General features: G+C 34.1%; 2 protein-coding genes across 2 annotated transcripts; both read left to right on the top strand.

Moving 5' to 3' along the window:
• The first annotated feature begins 710 nt into the window (after positions 1 to 710).
• On the top strand, positions 711 to 2,067 carry LOC147380871 (receptor-like serine/threonine-protein kinase SD1-7). Its single transcript, XM_086431137.1, has 3 exons — positions 711 to 1,162; positions 1,337 to 1,484; positions 1,573 to 2,067. Exons 1-3 carry the CDS (start codon positions 930 to 932, stop codon positions 1,879 to 1,881), a joined length of 690 nt encoding a protein of 229 aa, XP_086287263.1. The 5' UTR covers positions 711 to 929; the 3' UTR covers positions 1,882 to 2,067.
• A 4,761-nt stretch (positions 2,068 to 6,828) lies between these two features.
• LOC147380870 (G-type lectin S-receptor-like serine/threonine-protein kinase CES101) lies at positions 6,829 to 11,219 on the top strand. Its single transcript, XM_086431136.1, has 7 exons — positions 6,829 to 8,255; positions 8,963 to 9,061; positions 9,163 to 9,359; positions 9,612 to 9,822; positions 10,167 to 10,404; positions 10,538 to 10,691; positions 10,797 to 11,219. The coding sequence occupies exons 1-7, from the start codon at positions 7,016 to 7,018 to the stop codon at positions 11,103 to 11,105; spliced, it is 2,448 nt and encodes an 815-aa protein (XP_086287262.1). The 5' UTR covers positions 6,829 to 7,015; the 3' UTR covers positions 11,106 to 11,219.
• The last annotated feature ends 343 nt before the right edge of the window (positions 11,220 to 11,562 follow it).

Here is an 11,562-nt window from a genome sequence, read left to right as displayed (position 1 = left end):
CTTTGATTTCTCTTTCCAAAATAAATCATCTTTAATTTTTTGGATAAAAATTTTCTCTAATTTTTAACATTTAAATTAATCTATTTTATTCTTTAAATCTTAAAAAATAGAAAATTTTGGATTAGAAGATTAAGAGATTTGTTTTAATAGAAAATTCTATGATTTTCTACGAGGGGTTAAATTGATGTTCAAATTAAAATTAAAATTAATTTGTTATAGAAATTAAGTTTAGGGAAGCCAATAAGATGGCTAACTTCCTTGCTTCTTCCTTTTTTAGTGTGGGTTGCTTGGAGATCGATTGTGACTCCATTCATCCATCCCTTTATTTATCTTTATTCCCATGATTCTAATGGGTTATTTTTCGTGAGGTTGTAATGTCAGAATCTACCTTAACCCTGAAGACATTTAAAATAAAAAAAATCTAATCCTATTTCTAACAGATATTGGCACCTTCTATTAGGAATTAAATTCGGATCGTTTTCGTGTTGAGATTGTCACCTCCTACTAGGAATTAATTGAAAAGAACTCCTTCCACAGAGTTAATTCCAGTTGACTTGGAAGTGTTGATAATTGGGTGGATCAATTAAAAAACGAAACTTTGAATTTTCTTGCTTAACTTATTTGGGCAGTCAAGAAAAACTGAAAATTTTGGGTGTAAATGGAAAATAGGGTGATCAACCCTATTGACTAGGATAATTTATATATTGTGGTGAAAATGAGATTAAATGCATTACATGGAAATGTAGTGATTTCAATAGTTGAGTTGTGTTGAATGATTGCAATTTTTAATATACTTGATAATATAAAAAACAGCGTGGCAATGACACTTCTCCTCACCCATTTGTTTGGTTTTCTTTATTTTGACATTCATAAAGCATACACCAAAGATAACTTATGATCTATACAAATTTTTATTTGTGGTAGATCCCATGGGAAGAGAGCTACTAGATTGGAAGAAACGTATCAATGTCATCGAAGGGATTGCACAAGGGCTTCTTTATCTACATACATATTCTAGATTAAGGGTGATTCATAGAGATTTAAAAGCTGGTAACATTTTACTAGACAATGAGATGAACCCAAAGATATTGGATTTCGGCATGGCAAGAATTTTTGGATTGAGAGAATCTGAAGCAAATACAAATAGGATTGTTGGGACATAGTAAGCTAATCACAAACATACATCTACATGAACAGATTTGATACTTTTCAATGCATATGTATCCCTACCAGCACATTTTTGTATCTCGACAACTTTTCCACATAGCTTGCACCAGCACGTATATGCACATTGCTTTCCAATATTACTAATGACTTTATTTATGGTTGGATACAGTGGTTATATGTCTCCTGAGTATGCCATGGAGGGCATTTTCTTTGAGAAGTCAGATGTCTTCAGTTTTGGAGTGTTATTGTTAGAGATTGTCAGTGGCAAGAAAAAAAGCTTCAATGATTTTGATTGCCATCTCAATCTCATAGGATATGTAAGTTGCTAACACAAAATCAATTTAGTTCATAAGTTTGAGTTGGATTTATATAAAAAGTAAATCTGAACTTGCATGATTTCTTCAGGCATGGGAGTTGTGGGAAAAAGGTGTAGGTGTTGAGCTAATAGATCAAGTGTTGGATACCTCATATTCCAAAAAGAAAATGTTGAGATGCATTCATGTGGGTCTCTTGTGCGTACAAGAAAGTGCAACAGATAGACCTACCATGGTAGATGTTGTTTCTATGTTTGCTAATGAAGCTATGATTTTGCCTGCTCCAAAACAATTGGGATTCTCTACCGGGAGAAGTGTGGCGGAGAAAGATTTACTTAAAGGCAAGCCAGGAAATTGTTCCCTAAATGTTCTAACCATGTCTGTGATGGAGGCGCGGTAACAGTGATTGGTTAGTATCATAAGACTAATCTATGAAAACAGAGTGGAAATATAAAGTAGTTGCAAGAAATATTTTGTACGAACTTAAAATTCGAATATGCTTATCACTGGAGCAAATGATTACTTTCTCATTTTCTCCATCATTCAAGCTTCAACATTTTAGTTCTGTTATGAGAAACAATATGGTGGAAACAATTTCAATCTTAAGAGACCTCCAACTGTTCACAAATGCGACATTCAATGCCAAAGTACAGTGCTAGTGTTCTGCATGATGTATGTTCTTTTAATTAGAAAAAGAGTTAACAAGTACAGTACATGATTTAAAGGCAAAGCCAAGAAAAAGGTAAAGCAAAGAAAAGATTACAAAGTGTGCAAGGATTTAATTTAGATTTATTTCAAAAGTTTTATGGAGCATGATCAATACTTGTAGAAATGAAGTTGAACAAATATTAAAAGAAATTTTAGTAAGTAAGATTCATTCCACAGGGACAATTGTGATTCAACTTTTCCTTTGAATTGAAATCAAAATAGATTTTAAAAATAGATTTTTTTAAATAGAATAGAAAATTGCAGTTAAAAAGTAAAATGAAATTGAAGCAAGAATAGAGATTGAAAACAATGTAAAAGAACTTAGAAAGGTCAAATCAACATTTGCAAGTCATCTTATTGCTAAATAATTCTAATTTTCACTCAATCCACGTAATAAATCATTGTTCGTGGATTGAAAAATAAATCGATTAACTTTTGAAGGTAATTAGAAAATATCAATGTGAATCCTAGACTTAGAGGATATTATCTAACTTATATCTCAAATTCATCACAAAGCATGATTAAGCTTGAACTCATATAAGCATAAATCATCAAAGTTAGAATAAAAGGTACAAATTGGATGATTTCCCCTTAAGAGGCTTCACAAGAACACAATTACAACAGGAACAATAGAATTAAAATAATAATATTAAGAAGAGCTCGTTCCAGCGTCATTGAACTCTCTTTGGAAAGTCTAGCCAATCATTGCGAGGAGCAAGTTGCAACAATAGTAAAACAAGTAAAATGTAGTGGAGAAGAAGATGAGAAAATTCAGTGTTGCACTTTGATTCCAAGCTATATGATCTTACATTGGAGTTACAAAGAAAAATTAAAGAAGAAAGATGAAGAAACAACTCTTGATGCTTTCACTACTATAAGAATTCTCTTTCCAAAGAAAAATCAGAAAAATGCAGAGAAATTAGGAAGAAGAAGAAGAACCCATTCCTTTAAAACAACCCCTCAATTTATAACTTTTTTAATTGGGTTATTGAGTCGGATTTTTTCTTGAGTTGATTCGAGAAGGGCCTTCAGTTATAACGGTCGAAGAGTTTGAAATTTATAGCTTGAATCTCGAGGCATAATTCATCGAGATCACCACGGCACACTAGGACCCTATCGCGGCGCGGTGACGTGGTGACTTTTGCTACTGAGTTTTGATTGATTGCTCCCTCTCAATTTGTATATTGTAACAAAAATTATTATGAAAATATTTGTCTCTGAATTTGCTCTTTAATTCTACAAATAGTTAGAAAAACTATTAGATTCAATATTTTGGTGAATTAATACAATTTATGGCTATGTGGGACAAATAGCAATTAGGTGTCGATAATCCTTATGTAATTACAATCCCAAAAAATAATTTTACGGGACCTTATCAGAGCATCTATTAAATGAATCAATTGTCAGGGGCATAAAAGCAGCTCAACCCATAGAATCAAACAACAACAATAATACTGTAGCACTCACTCATTAATGGTAAATCGAAGAAGATATGCAAGTGACAAGAAATGGTAGAGACATCGAAAAATTACAATAGCAACAAAGAGTGCGGAAGCATATCATGGTTAAATTTTCAAGAGGAACCCTTAACTACGATGACCAGGCAGCGCGCATGGTTGTAGTTTACACTTCCCAAAACCATCCTATTAAAGGTATGCAAGGAACTGTCATTTTTTACATAGTAGTCTCTAAAAATAGACGTAAATAATTAGATTATTTCATATAATTTTCCTTCCATGATATATTAAAAATTACAATATAGACCGATAAAAAAAAGTACAATATGTGAAACTTCAAGTCCATGTGGTTGAAATGTATATGTTAGGGTTTATTAAAAAAATTCTGGATGGGTACTAATATGTAGTCTGAACCCTTCAATTTCAACTATTTGTTCATCCTTATATTTAAGGGAAAATTACCACAAAAACAAAAGGGTTAATTTCTTGATTAATTATAAAAAAAAGTACTAGTTTTTTGAAAATTGCAAAAACCAATATAATGCGCTGGACTGTTCCTCATATTCACAAAACGTTGGATTGTCGAGTGTTTTAGGTTTTGAAAACTACAATGTAAAACACTTCCCTTACTCATTTAGTATGATTTCAAATTTTACTAAGGGTCATAATCCAACAACATAGTCTTCTAGATTTCATGAAAAAAATCTTAAATTAAAAAAAAAATTAAAAAATTATTATTATTTTTGTGTTTAATAGAAGATTTTGAAAATGACGGCCACTCAACTCCAACTGGAACCTTTAATATTTTTATTTAAGTTTCCTCTTCATCATGTGGTATCAGAGATGATGCTTTTAAAAGCTACAGGTGAACTCAATGACCCTGAGTAAGATTTCAAATCTTATTAAGGTAGTAAGACTAGTCTTACTCAAATATTACTCGGATATGTAAAAGAGTTTAATACGCTGGAGTCTGGACACTCGACAAGACAGTCCCATGAGTTGGAAAAACGCTAGACAGACCTGTGTATTAAATCATTTTCAAGAATTTTTAATTTTTTTTTAAAATAATTATTTAAAAAAATAACACCTTTTTTTTTTTTTTTTTTTTGTAGTTGTAATTTTTCATTTATTTAATAATATATGGTTTGTCATACTATTTCAACTAGGGTTGCACGTTAATTCAGTTCAAATCGAGAACTGAATCAGATCGTGAATTGTGGGTTGGTTGGGTTTAGTTTAAATTAAATAACGGTTCAATTTCGGATTTAAAAAATGAAGAACTAATGGGTCCAATTCGGTTCTTGATTCAGACTTGGTAGAAAATCGAACCAAATCAAAAAATCGAACCAACATCTTATTTTTAAATAAAATATAAGTTTTTTTTTTCTTTTTTAAAATCATAAAGCTGTTTTCCCTTCTTTAAACTTTCCCTCCTCTACTCTCTCTCTCTTGCAACTTGCAAGGCGTGCGACTGCAAATTACCTCTCAACTCTGGTGGCCAACGAGTCTTCCTTCTCTCTCTCTCTCTCTCTCTCTCTCTCTCTCTCCTCTCTCTCTCTCTCTCTCTTCTCTCTCTCTCCATCTCTTGCAACTTGCAAAGCGTGCGGCTAGCGGATGCGGGCTGCCTCTCAACTCTGATGGTCGGCGGGTCATCTCTTCGTCTCTCTTTCTCTCTCTCTCTCTCTCTCTCTCTCTCTTGCCATTGCGGGCTGCCTCTCTCAACTCTGACGCTTTTGTTGAGGATCAAAATGAAACCAACCAATCCAAAAAGCTTCCAACCTCCCTGTAAGTGAACCCAATCTCTCAAATATCACAATTTAGATTCATTTTTATGAACTTATTTGGCTGTGGAAGAGATTAATGGAAACCTATTTTGTTTTGGGATGGTTTTTGTAGTTTTGGAGAAAAATTAATTTTTTGGATGATTTTTGGAAACGTAGTATCTTTTTTTTTGTGAAATTAATCTAATCTTTATGTGATCTCATAATCTTCTTTTTGGGTTTTTAATTTTCAATAATTCATGTGTTTCTATAATTTTATTGATAAATTTGTATAATTTTTTTTTTTTTTGGCAACCCATGGAATCGAACCGAACCAAACTGAATTAAGGTCGATTTGGGTTGATTTGGTTCAGTTCTGGTTCCTATATAATGGAACCGACCTTGGTCAGTTCGATTCTAATTTTACTCTAAAATAAATCAACCCGAACCAAGTTGCACCCCTAATTTCAGCCTTGTTAGGTGAAGTTTAGTGTCTTCCATGTGATTTCAAATTGATGATAAGCCTCTTTTCCTTCGTCTACTCTTGAATGATAATTAAAAATGCCTTAGTTGCCCTCATTTTTCAACCTCTTGCGTATTGCCAAAGCCCCCTTATTTTCTTTGTAATGAGATTTGAGTATTATTTTTACTCTGATTTTTTATTTTGAGATTCGATCTCCTTTGACCTTCAAACTTCACTAATAAGTTAGGATTTTTTATAAATAAAATATCATTACCTCAATTTTTTTCCTCTAACCCACCATAAGTATATTTATTTTGTCACCCTTGCTTTCAATATAAGATTCTCTTCCCTTTCATCTTCAAATCTAAAGAGCAAGATTGGACTTTTGAAAAATAAAAGAGGATGAATTTTTGTGTGGGAAAATTAAGAGTTTTCTAAAAGTGGTTAAGACAGTGAAAACAAGGTTGACGATGATGGATTGAAGAAGAATTTGGATAGGTAAAAAAAAAATTTAATTTAACAAGTTGAAGAGCTTGATGACTGAATTATGGGAGAAGATTATAAAGTGTCTTTCGTTAGGGGTTGAAGGAGAGAGCATTTAAACAATTATATAAACATATTTCGGAAGAGTATGGAAACACAAAAGCATCATCATATTAACAGAACAATGGATGGGCATGTCTAAATGAATATTTTTCCTCTTTTCACTGCTGCCGAGATTCTATAACTTGTCATAATCGAGTGATTCGACAGAAAATTAATCAGACGCTTAGTTGATGTATGAGAGGGGCTTCTTTTTAAATAATTCTTAACTTTTGGATGGTAGCGTGATAGTCCATTTACTAAAAAGATAATTTAAATATTGTAAGATTAGGAACTATTTAGAAAGAACCCCGTCCTTAGGGTCTATTCCTTTTTAATGCCACGTGAAGGTTCCAGGGAACTTCATAAGGAATTCAAATGTGAAAATATTTGGGATTTTCCAGCCTAAACTTTGTCAAGATTCAAGAAAGGTTGACAATATCGTGTGGATGTGGTCAACTTAAATGTCTACAAGAGAAGTGTTTGTATAGGTTTCTCCTTTTTGTCTAGCGAGTAGAGAGAAATCATTGGTCACACAGCTTTACACAGTTAGGCAAGGTTGCAATGGCCACCAAGAGAAGCCATACTCATGGTGCTTCAGTTCTTCTCCTTCAACTCCTTTTCATTTTCCATTGCTTAACATCCCACGATGCAGAAGCAGCAAACTCCTCCTTCACACGAGGTGGCGGACTAAGAGATTGGGAGACCTTGGTTTCTCCTAACAACGTCTTCACACTAGGCTTCCTTACCCTCGGAGAATCCAATAACCGTTACTTAGGGATATGGTACAATATCGGAGAAAATGGAGGACACACATACGTGTGGATCGCCAATCGTGACACCCCAATAGGTGATTCCACTGGTTTTCTTACCATTGATGATGCTGATGGAAAATTAAAAATCACGCACAGTGGAGTTTATGGACCTGGGCCTCTCCCGTTAAGTTCCGAACGAGCAGCAAATGGAAGTGTCGTGACAGCTAGTCTGCAAGATTCTGGTAATTTTGTGTTGAATGAAACATATTCTAATGGAACAGGGAATCGGATACTATGGCAGAGCTTCGATTATCCTACCGACATACTTCTACCTGGGATGAAGCTAGGCGTGAATTCAAAGACGGGGAAGAATTGGTCACTTACTTCATGGATCAGCAACCAAGTCCCTGATTCAGGGGCATTTACTCTTGAGGTTGACCGCAATGGTACAAACCAATTGGTCATCTCACGACGAGAGGAGGTTTATTGGAGGAGTGGTGTCTGGAACGGAACTAATTTTGAAAACTTACCTCCTGATTTAATACCATCTAAGGATTTCTTACCCTTTGCTAACCAATACAATTACAGCTTCGTTTCGAGTAAGGATGAGAGGTACTTCACTTACTCTGGTACGCCGAGTTCTTTTTATTCTTCTGCCATCTTAGTTTGGAGGATGAGATCGATGGGGCAACTCGAGAAGATTGAGGTTGTTGGCCCTACGAGTATTATGGGACCGTACACATTGATTGACTGTGGAAACAAAATGAAAGGTTGTGAGGGTAACAAGCCATCAGCTTGCAGGAGCGGTGAAGAGGTGTTCGAGAAAAGAAATGGTGATATGTCAGGTGTTCCTTTAAATAATTATGATACGGTTTTTGGTAATATGAGTCTCAGCGATTGTGAAATCAAGTGCAGGAGCAATTGCTCTTGTATTGCTTATGCTTCCTCAAACAATGATGAAACAAGATGTGACCTTTGGGATAAGGGATCAAAGTTTACAGGGAACAGCAATATTAAACGAGACATATATCTTATGCCCTCAAAACAAGGTAATCCACATAGGAATTGGTATATATATATAGCACATAAAATTTTTACTCTTCAACATCAATATTTAATCTTCTGCAACAATTATATCTAACCAACAGGATTGGGAATTTATAGAGGTTGACGATGATAGGTTTTTGACAAGAAACCCAAAAACATCATTTGAATCGTCCCTGGAATTTTTATTCATTTGGTTTTTATATTTACTTTTTTCTAGTTTTTACCGAATTAACCCAGTTGACACCCTGGGCCCCATGGTTTTAAAACTCTCATTTACATTCAGAAAAGGAAACTGCGAGCGAATAGATATTGAGGCTCTTCATCAACACCCATTCGCTTGTATCCAAAAGATATTGAGGTCTAGAACGATTTTTAAAACCATGGACCCTAAATTTCTAGGAAATATAAGGAATTGAAACCTAATTACTAGCAAATTTCAATTCCCACGAAATACTAGATTTAATTTTCATTACAAGTTGTATTCTGCATAGAAAAAATGAATTAATAGTAGAAGGTGCAACTTATTTGAGTTGGTAAAGGCTAAGGCTTTAGGAGAGTTGATCCCATGGCATTAGTTCAAATCCTTCAAACCACGAACCCCTTACTTACCTAGGAAAAAAAAAAAACAACAAAATACTTATAATTAATAAAACGAATAATAGTGTATTTGTGATAATAAACAAGTTAATGATTTTGTTCTTCAATGCAGAGAAAAGCTGGTGGAAATGGCTCATCATTGCACTGGCAATTGCTATAGTAATGTCCCTTTTGGCTTCTTTAAGCTACTTGAGGTGGAAAAGACTAAAAGGTAAACTCTCATAGTCAATTGTTGAGTAAATGAATTTATAGAAATATATTTGAGCTAAAAATCATTTTTTTTTTCTCCCTAATTATTGTACCCAACTGTAGAGGCAAATGAAGATGAGGAATTACTTGAATTAGGAGCTCTACCTTCTGGTAAATTTGGTGAAGAAAATCTGCACGAAAGACATGGAAAGAAGACTAATGAGTTGATATTATTCAAGTTTGATAGCATAGTGGCTGCCACAGATAACTTCTCATCTACAAATAAGCTCGGAGAGGGTGGATTTGGTCCTGTTTACAGGGTAACTCTTTTTAGATGGATAAGATGATTGGTTTGCTGAACTAGGTGCGAAATCATGGAGGTTACCCTCAGAAAAAATGCTCTGCTTTAAGGCTGGTGTATCGTCAGTAGTGAAACGGCTTGTTTGGCTTTCTTCTTTTTGACTAATAGGACTAATGACCTTCAATTCATTTGTAATTTACTACTAATATCTACTCTTTCTTTAATCAAACTCATTAACATGATTTTTATTACATATATTAATAATTTTCAGGGAAACTTACTCGAGGGACATGAAATAGCAGTGAAGAGACTTTCAAGGAATTCAGGGCAAGGGTTAAAGGAGTTCAAAAATGAGCTTGTACTAATTGCCAAACTCCAACATAGGAATCTTGTAAGGCTTTTGGGTTGCTGCATTAAGGGAGGAGAAAGGATCTTAATTTATGAATACATGCCCAACAAAAGCTTGGACTCCTTCCTCTTTGGTTCGTGATACTCTAAATTATATAGTAATCTGATTTTCTTTACTTTCTAATTTATCTATATATAGTACCAAGCACATCAAAGAATGTGTCGATTGAAGATGTGATCATGATAGAGTTAAATGGTAAAATATGCTGATGCATTATATGAAAATGAATTGGTTTTATTTTCTAAGACGACTTAAATGATCTTTCAATTCTTAATGTACTAGAAATTATAAAGAACAACTGTGGCAATAACACTTCTCCTCACCAATTTGTTTGGTTTTCTTTATTTTGACATTCATAAAACATACACAAGAAAGATTACTTAGTATCTATATGTACAATTTTTTTGTTTTTGGCAGATCCCGTTGGAAGAGAGCTTCTAGATTGGAAGAAACGTATCAATATCATTGAAGGGATTGCGCAAGGGCTTCTCTATCTACATACGTATTCTAGATTAAGGGTGATTCATAGAGATTTGAAAGCTAGTAACATCTTACTAGATGATGAGATGAACCCAAAGATCTCAGATTTCGGCATGGCAAGGATTTTTGGATTGAGAGAATCCGAAGCAAATACAAATAGAATTGTTGGGACATAGTAAGCAAACCATGAAAATACCACTACACTTCTGATATTTTTCAATGCATAATACAAATTTTTCACATAGCTTGCACCAGCTTTTACACATTACTTACCATTACTAATAATGTTGTTTAATGGTTTGATATAGTGGTTATATGTCTCCTGAATATGCAATGGAGGGCACTTTCTCAGAGAAGTCAGATGTCTTTAGCTTTGGAGTGTTATTGCTAGAGATTGTTAGCGGAAAGAAGAATAATACCCACTTCAGTACTTCTGAACGCAATCTCAATCTCATAGGATATGTAAGTTGCTAATATGAAATCCATTTAGTTATTGAAAATTTTAATTTTCTAAGTTCGAGTTGGATTAATGTAATACGTAAAACTGAACTTTCTTGATTTCTTCAGGCGTGGGTGCTGTGGGAAAAAGGTGCAGGTATTGAGCTAATGGATCCGATGATGGATACTACATGTCCCAAAGATAAAATGTTGAGATGCATTCAAGTGGGTCTTCTATGTGTACAAGAGAGTGCAACTGATAGACCCACCATGTTAGATGTTGTTTCAATGTTTGCTAATGAAGCTATGCCTTCACCTGTTCCGAAACAACCAGCATTTTATAATGGCCGAAGTGTGGTGGGGGCAGATTTACTTAAAGATATGTCAGAAAGTTGTTCCCTAAATGGTCTAACTAAGTCTGAAACAGAGGCACGGTAGATATATGTGTGTGTTAAGTTTTGGTTGAAATTTTTGTCTTTCTTCGTAATTAATGGTTCTGCATGTATTATATAGATGTACTTATTTGATATGGAAGACAACCCTTTTCTCTTTTCTTCTTTGGTGAACTTGATAGTTTATGTTATTCTTCACTGGCCGGCTGGGACACCAACTGTTGTGCATGCCTACTACATGGCTCAAACTAAGTTATGGGGAGATTTGAATTGTATTTAATTTTTAGTTATTTTGTTTCTCTTATTGAGATCCATCTTCATAGTGCAACTCCAAGTGCCATAGTTGTCGTCAATTAATGGCTGCAAACTAAAATAGCACTAAATTTTATCTTAGTGGTAGACATAATATGGATTTGAAGAATCAGATTGGTTGTCAACAGATAAATTGATACCTCATCAATTGGGAAAGTTGTACTAAATGCCATGTGTAAAAATTACGGAGA

The sequence above is a fragment of the Akebia trifoliata genome, unplaced genomic scaffold, assembly GCF_017979445.1.
Source record: "Akebia trifoliata isolate Shusen 1 unplaced genomic scaffold, ASM1797944v1 Contig00910, whole genome shotgun sequence".
Lineage (NCBI taxonomy): Eukaryota > Viridiplantae > Streptophyta > Magnoliopsida > Ranunculales > Lardizabalaceae > Akebia > Akebia trifoliata.
Note: the sequence above shows the minus strand (reverse complement) of the source record. Positions and strands in the feature narration are given on the sequence as shown.